Genomic DNA, 13,260 nt, shown 5'->3' with positions numbered 1-13,260 from the left:
TGTTCGGAGGGCAGCTACCCCCCCCCCTTACATACACGTCGTATTGTCCCAAAATCCATATAATAGAAATTTTGCGATTGCCATTTTGTTCGAAATAGTCTAAATATCATATAACGAGGCTTTTGGGGCTGGAACAAACCCCAGAGATTAGGGGTAAGGGTTGTAAGTAATGCCCAGGGGGTATTTAAGCTTTTTATGGAAAGGATGGCTGTTTAACTTTAGACGAGGCTTATTTGGTTGAAAATTGGAAGTTCTAGTTCCTTTTTGAGCGTCAAAAGTGATGGACTACATTTAGCCCCCTCCCGATACCATCAGAAATTAGGAAAATTAAAATTCAAAGGTCAGAAGTTCTACATTCAGAATCGACCCAATCACCCAGAATCCAAGATTAGCGAAAACTAGCCGCAAAATACTAGATCGGTGGCCAAATTGACAAAAATTTCTTTTCTTGCCATTTCAAATGAAACTTCCTGAATATTGTTTTATAATTCGTATCTAACCCTTCAAATTAAACGAATATATAAATAAACCAAGACAAAAAAAAACTAAACAAAAAAATCTTACCTACTCTTCTGTAATTGTCTCACATTCAAGGTTGAAAAAATAAAAAAGAGTGAACATTTCAGTTGGGAATCCATTTTAAGCACACTTGCGAAAAATTGGGTTAAAAGCACACAAATTAGACCACTACGATCCCTAGAAAAATTCCCTGATGTCAAATACTTAAAGGAAACATATGCACAGCCAGGGGCGTAATTTTCTAGGGGGGGGGGGGGGGGGAATTGCCCCTCCCAGACCTCAGTTGCTCCCCCAGACCCCAGTTTGCCCCCCCCCCAGCTGAAATTTAGTTTCTTCAAAAATTTTGTCAAAACAAGATAAACCTGCATAATTTAAGCATCATCAGAAATGGATCAGTTTTCTTTAGCATATACTTTATAGTACTATAAAGTATCTTTACAGTACTTCTATAGTACTATATAGTACTTTCATGGTACCAAATGGCTCATTTTTACTGTCATTTTCACTTGATTTGGGAAAATTGGCTCCAACTTTGTCCCCCCCCCCTTGAACTCTGATGAAATCACACCACTGTGCAAAACTGCCTACGAGTCACTGCAAAAAATATAATGAACCAGAGGCAATTTACGTGACCAATTTGCCAGTGTTGCCTCCTTACGATATTTCAATTACTATAGTGACTTCGCACAAAAAAACATAAATCTGCATTTATTTATAGGTTTCTGTAAGAAAAAAGAAAAAATCTGGAAACTGATATTATTTCGGTAAGAGAGTATAGTATGTTAGTGATGTTTTTGAGAATCAACAGACTCGAGCCCCAATTGCCAAGCTAATCTGCACAAATTGGTCGAGGAGGCAAAAACCTAAATTTGACTTACAAAATAATCTTAAAAAAGAAAGTCCGATTTTCTTTACTAAGCCCTTCAGTAGATTCTTTCTTGCTCTAAAAAAAAAAAAAAATTAAAAAGGATCAAAGTAGAAAACGATAAAAAGGCAATTTTATTTCTTAGAATGACCTCTGAAGGCCTTAGCCATCTCAACAAAAGACTTATTGCTCCTATTCTTAACGTTCACAACATCATAGAAGTTAAGGCCCACTTTCTTATTTTTCTGTGCTCTTTCCAGTGCTCTTTTTTCTTTTGAAGTTAATTTACGTTGTGATTTCGTCTTAAAGCGGCCATTGCTAGGCGTTACAACAAAATCCCCACTTCGACTTCTCTTAACAGTCCTGCTTTTTAGTTGAAGCTGTTTCCGTTTTCCCGGTGTCACTTCTTCGGCCAAAGTGTCTGTAAGTGGTTCAGACCGATTAACCAGGGCATCTACGTCAATATCTGAGTTATCACCTTCTTCTTCTTCTACGGATACTTCTTCACTTCTAGTTTCGAGTGATTCTAAAAAGCAAATTAAAACATAAAATGAGCGCAGCTGTGGCAGAAACAAAATAAATAGATATAAAAAATGAAGGCGATACCAGAAAAGTAGCTATGCGAGGGGCGGGGGTAAACTCGGTTGAAACACATACAATTTTCGAAAAAAATTCTTTGTACTATGTTTAAAAATTGATCGGTCAATACATATTTCTTCATCATGGTGGGTTAAAATTTAAATATTTTATTTGGAAATTGAGATGTTTACTGGATCACCTGTCATTTTTTTTTTTTAATTTTTCTTGAATTTCTATAGTAATAACTATTTTTAAATTTACCCCGCGGTCAACAGTTGCAATTAATCACGATAACTTTTTGAATGAGCGTTGTCATTGTGCTCAATTGATCGTGATGTAATCATCAAAAGTAGATTATTGCAAAAAAAATTGAATAAAATAAAAAATCCGAATCAGTAGAACCTTTGGAATTAACAAAACGTGTTGTTAACTAGTACTCATAGATAAATAGATAACATTAACAAAACGACTGGAATAGAGTAACCATATCCTGGAAAGATATGAAGTACGTAGTTTTTCTGTGTTTTTATCGACCTTTTAGTGACAGAGAGAAAGAGAAAGAAGAGAGAGGAGAGAGAGAGAGAGAGAAGGAGGGAGAAGGCCGATCAAAGGGATTCCCTGTGATAAATTACTATATATCTGAAAGCAGAACTTGTGGCAATTACACTTGTCGCATCGATTAGAATTGTCCAGAATTGTCATTTAGCTACTTATCGATTGATCCGTGTGCCAAACCATCTTTTTACTGTCGCGTGCCATAAAACTTCAAAATTTTGAACTTCAAATTTTATTATTGAAAATATTTTCTTATTTTTATTGATTACGACGACCGTTGATTCTAAAGTATTTCGCCAGCTATGGGAAGTGGATCGACGAAAATTTGGAATGGCACAATAACTAATATATAAATAAATAATAAGTAATAAATAATAAATATATAGCCATAAATATATATATATAGCCATAATAATAAATATATAGCCATAAATAAATAATAGCCATAAATAAATAATAAGTAATAAAAATTCCTCTTTCTTCCTTCCTCTTCCTCTTTCCTAAAAAAAAGAATAAACGAAAATAAAAATTTGTAAAAAGATAAATTTGAATTGCAAAACTTTTACTTGGGGTCGATAAATTAAAGCAATAGAACCACACCTGTAACAGCTGTTACTGTCAGCTGTTCATCTGTTACTGTCATAGTTTCTTCCATTTGTTCGTCCTCTTCGGCATCAGAATCAGCTTCCACATCAGATTCAATAGGCGCTTCCAACGTAGGTTCAAGTGGCCGGACATCATCACCTTCGTATTCGAAGTCAACCCGAATCTTAGAAAAGTTCTGAAAAAAGAAATTCTCTACATCCGAAATTTTATTTTTGTTCAGTTTATTTACCCAGGAACTTAAAATAACTAAAAGAAAAGTAATAACAAATTTTAGTATCGAAAAGAGACTAAAGATAATCAGAGAATATATTAGCCAAAATCGTTTGAATAGTCAAAATAATCTATGGGTACCCATAAGGGGGGCAGGAGGGGCACCAGCCCCCTCCTGGCTGAATGATGCTGCATTATTTTTATATTTTTGTTTTGAGATTTCTATTATATAGCATTAAAAGTGCCAATTAGAGCAGGTAAGCACCCCCCTCCCTGGAATTCAGCTTATGGGCGCTCATGAAATAATCATTATAAGTTCAACTTGGGCATGTAAAATTTCTGTTCATACCCTACACATTCATAGGTACACAAAAGTCTGATCATTTGGGGAAGAGGATTAGAGAATTTCCGTAGTCGGGAGGGGGAGGGAGGTTCTGAAATTTTCTAAAAAAAAATTCTATTTTTTCTAAAAAAAAAACATTCTAAAAATTCTATTTTTTCCAAAAAATATTTCTAAAACTATTTTTTATTTAGAATTCAAAGTTTGGAATGAATTTGTCAAAATCCACACGACCAAAAATGGAGAGACGTTTTAGCATGGTATAAAAAAAAAAAATTGACCACCAACATAGAATTTTATAATCATGAATTATTGAAAATAACCCAATTTGGTACTAATGTTTGCAAAAAACATAACTAGTGTAATTAAATTATACCTCACCCAAATCTTGTATTTCAGCATTAAATTAAATGAAAAAAATTGCCCTTGCCTTCAGAGCTCACAGATGCGTATATTATTTTCACGCTCTATTACAATCTGCAATGCCACATTTATCCCAACGCCACATTCCCAGTGCGAGAATGTGGCAACTCTTCTATAGCTGTTACTAATTTCATATTTTCAAAATATTTAATTTAATCTTCATTGTATACAGGAACTACGACAAACAGGAAACAAGAATGAAAACAAAAAAGTAAAAATAAATACTATAATTCTATAATAAATATATAATATAATAAATAAATATATAATTATATCATAATAATATATAATAAATATATAATAATAAATATATAAATATATAATAGGGTGTAGATATTTTACAGCCTAGAAATGTAATAAATATATAATTAATATATAATATATATAATATATTATATAATAAATATATAATAAATATATAATAGGGTGTAGATATTCTACACCCTAGAAATGCACTTTTAGTTAAATACAAGGTAAGCACACTACTTTTGTCTTTTTTTCTATTAAATTTGTTTAGTATATTTCAAGAAATCGATTGGAACCTAAAAGGATGATCTGGTTGTTTCATGCGAAAAAGAACTTATTCCACAATTTTTCTGAAGTGGTTTTCAATTACGCTCATTTGGATATTGTTAAAGTGAGAGTGAGTACAGTTTGGCCTGTCTATAACTCATATAACTAAAAGGATTTATGAAACAGAAGAATTCACCATGAAAAAAAGAGCATGTAAAGGAGGAAATTTGATCAAAAAGAGCTAAAAAAAAGGGCGAGAAAGTCAAAGGTCTCAATTTTTTATCAAATATCACCTGAATCACTTCTGGTAGCTTCTTAGCGTCCTTTCTTTCTTCTTGTTCTTTGATGTAAGCTTCACTGTCAGGTGGCATTACAAAATATGGAAGTTTGCCACGCTGCCAATCATTCAATATCATTCGAGCAACAGCATTAATATCTGGTTCACCTTTCTTTAACAATTTCCCTGCAAAAAAATAAATTATATACTATAGTACTGAGGTAATATTCTTTTTTTGGGGGGGGGGCTCCCAAACATGCAGTTAAACACCTAAATATGGTTGTACTAGGTTTTTGTGTCTGGGTTTATTTTTTTATCTTATTCTTATTGATAAAAAAAAAACAATGTAATTCTTCTCTGATGTTGAAGTAGTCTAGTTTTCAATATGAGATTAAAAAAATGAAACGCCAGCTAATAGACGTAGAGCAACTAGAAACATAATTTGCTGACTTAAAATAGACAAAAATCCCTATCAATTACAAATTACAGTTTGCTAATTTCAAATAGACAAAAATACCTATTAATTATAAATTATAGTTTGCTAATTTCAAATAGACAAAAATCTCTATTAATTATAAATTATAGTTTGCTAATTTCAAATAGACAAAAATCTTTACCAATTACAAATTATACAAACTACCACTAATATATCACTAAGTACGGGCTTAAATTGTCTATCATATGTTCAATAAAGGACTACAGAACCATAGTGTCAAGAACGGGGGTTGAGGACGGGCTAGGACCCCTCAGATACCCAATTAGGACAGCAGAATAATACGTAATAAACAATCCAATTAAAAAAAATATCTAGATAATAGCAGGAAAATAATGCATAATACTACTACTACCTGAGAACGTCTTTTTGAAAACGTCTTTTTGATCATTTTTGCAGTCCCATTCCTATGTTTTGTTGTCAATTAAACCACTTCTGTCTTTAATATACAACATCAAATCAACAACAATACATACACGGGGGTTGGGGTTTGCAAACCGTCCAAAGGCATTAGAACAGGCATATGCAGGGCGCAATGTTCCTGACTTTACGACACCCTTAATAATTACTTATTATAATAATTAATAATATATTACTAATAATACTTATAATACTAACTACTAACTTATACTTGTAATACTAATAATACTAACTTATTATATATTATTAATAATAATATATTAGTAATATAATAATTACTAATAATATTCCGTCAGTATAGTCGTCCTCCCTCAGTTTTAAACCGAGGTGATATTTTATCGGCATGTCCGAACATACTGCTATTGAAGTACATACATATTTTTAAAGAAAAATGGCAAAGTTAGGAGAAAAATACGAGAAAAAATATTCGACAAAATAAGGATAACTTGTTTCGTTGTGAACTTTACTAGTTTCGGAAGGTGGCTGATTTGTGTATAGCTTCAAGTGTAAAGTTTTATTTTCCTTTTTAGTTTTCATTTTTTTTAGGTTGTGTGCAATGTTTAGTCATTGCAAAATTGAATTGAAAAAAAAAATTGAAAAAAAAAATTGCAAAAAAAATTGAAATTTTTTTCAATATTTTTTTCCAGGACTAAGGCAAGACCGGAACGTTCCGAAATGTTACGGACCAAGTGTTCACAATTTTTTTTTGCAATTTCAGCCGTCTAAGTTACTAGATATATACATTCTTTGGAACGACTGGCAATTTGTTTATGCAGTAATTTCAATTTCTTTTGTGTATTTTGGGTGCCTGAGTCACGGTTCTTTCCTTTTTTCCGTTTTCCTTCCTCTCTTCTTATTTTACTTGAATTTCATTGAAGATATCTTTTGTGTTTTATTCAAAACTATATGTGCCTGAAACAGTTCTTAGAAAGATCTACATAAGCTAAATATTAGATATATATAACAATAATGATTGCTGAAAACTCGGCAATTCAAGATTTTATTTCATTGATTCTTTTTTTTTTCATATCGTTAAAATAAAAGAAAATATTTGCAATATAATTCGTTTTAAGTAAAGCACAAATGACGTAATAGGCTTTAGACTTTTACGATTAGGGGCGAGAGAAGGGGGCAGTAGCAAAACTCCTTGGCTGTGATAATTAAAAGGGCGACATACGTCATTTTTGTAACTTTTCAGGAGAGCCAAAAAACAGACGATGTTTGTCGGCTGTGGGCACTCTGAAGGAAGAGGATAATGGAGATAAAGGGAACATCTTCTAAACCAACTTCTTATGTTCTTTTCAATGGAATGAATTAAATTCAAGTATTCTAAAGTAGTTTACATCGAGCGAATTCTAAATTATTCTATTTTATGGCGTATGTCTCCTTTTTTATTGACAAAAAAAGGAGACAAATGCCAGGTCCCTATGTTATAGCTCCGTGAGATAATCCTTTTTTGTCATTCTGAATTGCAACAAGAACTGATAAACGCCACTTAGTGGTGTATGCCTCTTATTTAATCATCGTAACAGTTCGAGATAGGACAATTCTGACCGTATTATTCGATTCCTCGTGCTGAGTTTACCCACGTCATGTACACAATTTATTTTTGACCGAAATGGCATATATCGCAGCTTTAATTATGAGAGCCGTTCGGTTTCTAGTGATATTGTTCGTTTTCTGCTCGACTTAAACATTCGATTTAGTCTTTGCTCGTCTTAAGATTTACTTATTCATTTATATTAGTACCTATTATCTGTATGTTTGCTATGATTGTTTATTTAATTTCTGTCCGTTTTGGATTTCATTCATTTTTTAATCGTAATTTCTGGTCGCTTTGAGTTTGGATTATAATGGGAATTTATTTCTGTAGGTTTTAAGTCTAAGATGGATCTTGACTTTTCTTTGAAACACTATTTTTTGGGAAGTTTTTTTTTTTAATTAATTTCTGTTCGTTTTTGATTGCCAGAGTTTTGTTATTGGTTAACAGATTGAATATTTCTCAAGTTTTTCACGTCTCCATTTTAAGAATTGAAATATCTGATTATAATTTAGTACTTCTGATTAGTGTCTTTTAATTCATTTTCACACTGCCCTCAACATTCCCTAAAAGTTGCAACAGTGTGCCATTAACCGTTCCTGGGATATTACAGATACACCCTCGTGATAACCGAGATGCACATAATATCTTTTGATTGAGCTCGACATGCCCCTAAACATTCTCTGAAAGTTTCAACTTAATACCCTTAACCGTTCCTGAGATATTGTACCGAAAATTTCAGGCATTGATGCCAACTAAATTAGAAAAGAAAAATACAAAAGAAGAATTAAATACCACATTTCTTTGCAAGTTGTTCTAAGAAATCATTTGGATCGCTCCAAGATTCAATCTTGTATGTTTTTTTCATATACTCTGACTTGACACGACCCAGCAATGGCGTGATATAATCTTCTGGTGCTGATATATTTTCAACACGCACCACACCTGTAAAATAATCAATGTTTTAAAAATATAACCAAAGATAAACAATTAAATTCTCTAATTCGCCAGTAATAGTTTGACACAAGACCATTCATTTATCAATTTGTTTCAATAATTTCTTCGTTGATTAGCTTTACAGTTTATTTCCCACCATTCCCCATTTATTTCTCAGCTTCTTACTCGAGAGCATTGAACTGGGAATCAAATGGTATCTTTTTAATTACATTTTTGGCCTATATCAAAAATTAACCCAGAGTAGTCTATTTCCTCTTTTGAACTAAACACTACAACAGCTAAATTCTTACCTCATTCAATTCAATAAACTTTTTTATATAGCTTGAGGTTATACCTAGTCCCGTTAGAGGGGGGAGGGGCTGTATTACAAACACAATGGCGATAATTATCAAATTTTTGAGTGAGTATGATATGGGTAATAAAGGGTGTTTTTAAAATCTCATCTCTGCTCTATAACCAAAATTAACCAGAAAGCTACCGTGCTGTTTACCTCTGTTTTGAAACAAGCTAAATATAGCTGATATAAAAGAAAAACGAATTAGTTATATCTGATATGAGAAACGCAGATGCAGTGATCACAAGCAGCAAGAGAAATCTCCAAAAACTTGTTCATCACAATGGCAGAAGCATCTGTGAATCCAAAAAGAGAATGGTCCGTAAATATAACCACAAAGAAAAAGAAAATAACAATTAAAACGACAAAGCAACGATTAAAAACTACAGCAAAAGCATAAACAACCGAGAGGCACCGTGTCAAAAAAGCCCATAGTGTGTCACAATATTTAATTGGGAAGCTATCTTTTAAGTAAAAATTACAAAATCCTTTGGAATATATTCTTGTGCAATTTTGAGTTATTTTCTAATTTAAAATGATACACTATCTTATGGAATTAAAGATCAGAGGCAACGTTCCATCGTGCCTATAAAGAGCCTTAAGGCTTCAATGTATTTTTTTTTCAGTCACTTCATACCACAGTTTATATAATTATCGCAGATCATTTCTGGTCTTCGTTCTCGGTGCGAACAAAAAGCTCCTCCCACTTCTTTCTGCATTAGCGGGTTAGTGTGTTGACTCAATGAGAAATGGTTATACAGTGCATTATTCGTAATTGCGAAAGCAGAAAAAAACTTGGTGAGCCAGCCAAGTGGTTTGCAAGTGTCCCATCTCACAGGTATGACTTAATTTATATACAAATTATGACTTAATCTATTATTTACATACAGTGGACTCAAATGATTGGCCTATTTAGGATTTTGTAAAAAAGGAGGCGGTTGATGAAATTTATAAAAATAAGGAATTTTTTTTTCTTCTAATAACTGGCGGAGTAGGTGTGATGGTTTCAGGGGCTAATCCAGGATTTTTTAGGGGAGGGGGGCGCAAAGTAGGTTGATCCGACAAACTTACGTTAGGAGCAAGTTTAATTAATGAAAACTTGCGTTAATTAGGGAAATTACACTACTTTAGACTACTTTACGGGGGTAACCCTCGCCCCCCCCCTCTGGATCCGCAACTGGATAGTTTATCATTTTTATTACAGCCCACTATATATACATTCATATAAATGTATATGCAGTGTTACCGCCATACCAATTATTCTCCTTTCCTTCTTTATTCTTTAATGATAATTTCTGGTCGTTTTGAGTTTGAATTATTGTAGGCTTCTATTTCTACTGATCTTAAGTTTAATATGGCCTTTACTTTTCTTTAAAAAAAACTTTCTTTTTCGTAAAGTTTTCGTAGTGTATATATATATATATATATATATATATATATATATATATATATATATATATATATATATATATATATATATATATATATATATATATATATGTGTATATATTTATATCGGCGCGTACAAACAGCTCCTCTAATTTGATCTGCCTTCAGCGGCCCAATTACCCTGGAACACGTATTTTGGCAGAAACTTTCTCAAAATGCCTTTGAAACCAACTTGAGACTTCAAAACCTATTTCTAATTCCTAAAAACATCTAATAATAACATTACACTACTAACTACCGATTTTCATGTATGTATTGGAATAAATTAATTTAAAATTAGTTTCTTCAAAATTAGTGTTCCAACGTTGAAGCCAAGTTTCGCGTCCAAGAGAAATCTGACTTGTCTACCCGTGAAAAGATCTGATGCCGCTTATGTTTCTATCTGCAAAAACGTTCTCCGGAGCACTTGCACCCCGGTCCGGGTCTTTATAATGGGTGAGATAGGGAAAGATCATACTGGATAATTATATAAACTGTGCTTCATACGTAAGGCGTGGTGGGAAGAAACTATTGAAAACACCAAACCAGCGCAATAAAACAGGAGTGGGAGCAGAAAAGTCCTGAAGTAGCGTGTAGATCTATAAAACCCGAGCACGCTCAGTTTTCAGCAAAGAGCTGGTATCCCAATATTCTATTAATTTAGGTTATTTCACGAGTCTGTTTATTTAGACCAGCTTTGCAATTACATTTTGCAGAAAGTGCGAAACAATAATTTGCGTTAGTTCTAAAATTCAACTTTACTCTTCGTTTCCACCAGAAAAAACTTTGCTATTTCTGACTTAAATGAATAAATTAAATAAGTCAAAATGAGTAGTTATTAAAAAAGGGCATTAAAAATATATTTTACTTCGCACCTCTCTTAGACTTTCCTTAAAAAGCCTTCAATTTTGTCACACATAGAGTCCAAGGGGTAAATTACTGTATGTATCTTTGAGGAGTTGCAGATTCAAAGTTCGGATATTCATGAAATATTGTCCCACATAAATATACAGAGATTTTAAAAAAACTGAAGGACATTGAACTAATTTTAGATGTGAAGCTAATGTAATTCAAGGGAATTTGTGTTATCATTATTGCTATGTTTCTGCCATAATGGTGCAACACATTTTTCAACTTCTCTTGAGATTGCACTCTTTTGTTTTTTTGTTTAAATCTTTAAAAATATTCTAAATCTGTAAAAATCATCTTTAAAATTGTTGGAACAATCCCTGTCTACTAGGATTATTTACAGTTCAAACATTATTCTGCACCTGTTAATTAATGATGAAGGTCAAATTCTTTTTTTACATTTACTTTCAAATGAGCTCTCTCCTAAGATCCCAAGACCACTAGTCTGGGACGGTTTCCCATCGTAAAAAAAGAATAAAAAAGAGACATTAGCGCTTTGCATGCAAAAAAAGTGATTTCCCGTGCTGTTCAAGATGGGGGACTGTAATTCTCCTATATGATGTCTTTGACCATGGTAATTAAAATGGCGTAATTTTGATTCGATCAGACACCATTTTCAAGGGGTTTCAGCCTCTTTTGAAATTCCCATAAATTTGTTTTCGCAATAAATTTTTACTGTTAAGATCAGTCGAAATATCAGTTAGGCTACCATACCTAAAAATCAAATTCAGGGCCGATCCTTCCTCACTTGACAGTTTTTTTTCAAAACGCCTGTTTTAGACTTCCGGTTGCTGTTGGCCGGGGTTTGCTCTTCACTAGGTTTGGTCCACAGATGTAACCATGATAGCCACCGCGCACTTACTGCTTGCAGTAGGTTATTATTTTCCATCAAGCTAATCCCACTTTCAAGTTTCCGCTTTTTAAAGCCGTTTTTTATGCTGTTTGCCCACCTGCTGAATCCCTCTCTCTATGGTTTGTGAAAGAAGTGGAGTGGATATCACTGTTCTTCAAAGAATCAGAGCTTCTAAGTACAGCCAGTGTCTACTTGTTGCTTGCAGTAACTTATGATTTTCCGCCACGCTACTCTCAATTCCCAACATTTTCGATCTTTAAATTTTTTTTGGTGTTTGCCCCCCCCCCCCCTTCTCTATGGTTTTTATAAAAGAGATGGAGACAACTCTAGGACCCAAAGAATTGAAGCTTTTAATTACAGATACCGTGTACTTTTTGTCTGTAGTAAACTTTTATTGGTACTGGTGCATTATGCGGGCACCGCTATATACTGTATGTGGAATGTCAAACGGGAAATGCTTCAGTCAAACGGGAGAGACAGATACCCGGTACATATGAATGTTAACATTACACTTTGGGATTTGCCAAAGACAGAAAAAGAGGCACCTGAATTTTTACAGGATAAGGGGTAATTGCCCAAGACAAAAAGAGTGCGAAAATATACACACCATGACATTATACTTGTATGAGAAGCATATCAAACAGTTCGTGGTAACGAACTGTAAGTAAGGAGCGACCCGGCTCAATGGTAACCGAAACTCTATAAAACGGTATTTTGATACAAATAGATACATCAAAAGAATCAGATTTTAATGCTGATTTCAAATATATAATTTTCATCAAGTTTAACCCTACCCATCAAAAGTTAGGCTCCTGAGAAAATTTGGCTGATTTTCTAAAAAAGGGGGAAAGACCCCCTAAAAGTTATAGAACCTTAATGAAAATCACACCATCATATTCCGCGTATCAGAGAACCCTACTGTATAGGTTTCAAGCTCCTATCTACAAAAATGTGGAATTTTGCATTTTTTGCAAGAATAAAGATCACGGATGCGTGGTTATTTGTTTTTTTTTTTTTTTTTTTTTTTTCCCAGGGGTGATCGTATCGACCCAGTGGTCCTAGAATATAATGAGAGGCCTCATTCGAATGGAAATTAAAAATTCTACTGCCCTTTTTAAGTGACCAAAAAAATGGAGGGCAACTAGGCCCCCTCCCACGCTCATTTTTTCCCAGTCACCTGATCAAAATTTTGAGATAGGCATTTTGTTCAGCATGTTCGAAAATATAATAAGTATGTCTTTTAGGATGACTTAATCCCCCGAAGTTCCTGGGGGGAGGGCTGAAAGTTATGAACTTTACCCAATATAGTATTGGTTATTTGGAAGTATACAGGCGTTTTCAGGGGAAACTTTTCCTGGTAGTGGGGGTGGGGGTCGGAGGTTATGTGGGAGGATCTTTCCATGAAGGAAGTTTTCATGGGGGAAGGGACATTGCTATGA

At 33.5% G+C, this 13,260-nt stretch overlaps 1 protein-coding gene across 1 annotated transcript in view; it reads right to left on the bottom strand.

Annotated features, from left to right (window-relative positions):
* Positions 1-1,500: 1,500 nt before the first annotated feature.
* Positions 1,501-13,260, bottom strand: part of Ns2 (nucleostemin 2) — a 34,772-nt gene continuing 23,012 nt past the window's right edge. The window contains exons 4-7 of the mRNA XM_089097081.1: positions 8,136-8,285; positions 4,904-5,073; positions 3,119-3,299; positions 1,501-1,910 (exon numbers count right to left, since the gene is read on the bottom strand). Coding sequence (XP_088953207.1) covers positions 1,519-1,910; positions 3,119-3,299; positions 4,904-5,073; positions 8,136-8,285 — 893 coding nt within the window. The 3' untranslated portion in view covers positions 1,501-1,518. The remainder of the gene's footprint in view (positions 1,911-3,118; positions 3,300-4,903; positions 5,074-8,135; positions 8,286-13,260) is intronic.

Source organism: Artemia sp. Qi Xiang Cuo, chromosome 11 (genome assembly GCF_049724085.1).
Source record: "Artemia sp. Qi Xiang Cuo chromosome 11, ASM4972408v1, whole genome shotgun sequence".
NCBI lineage: Eukaryota > Metazoa > Arthropoda > Branchiopoda > Anostraca > Artemiidae > Artemia > Artemia sp. Qi Xiang Cuo.
This window is presented reverse-complemented; position numbering and strand designations above follow the sequence as displayed.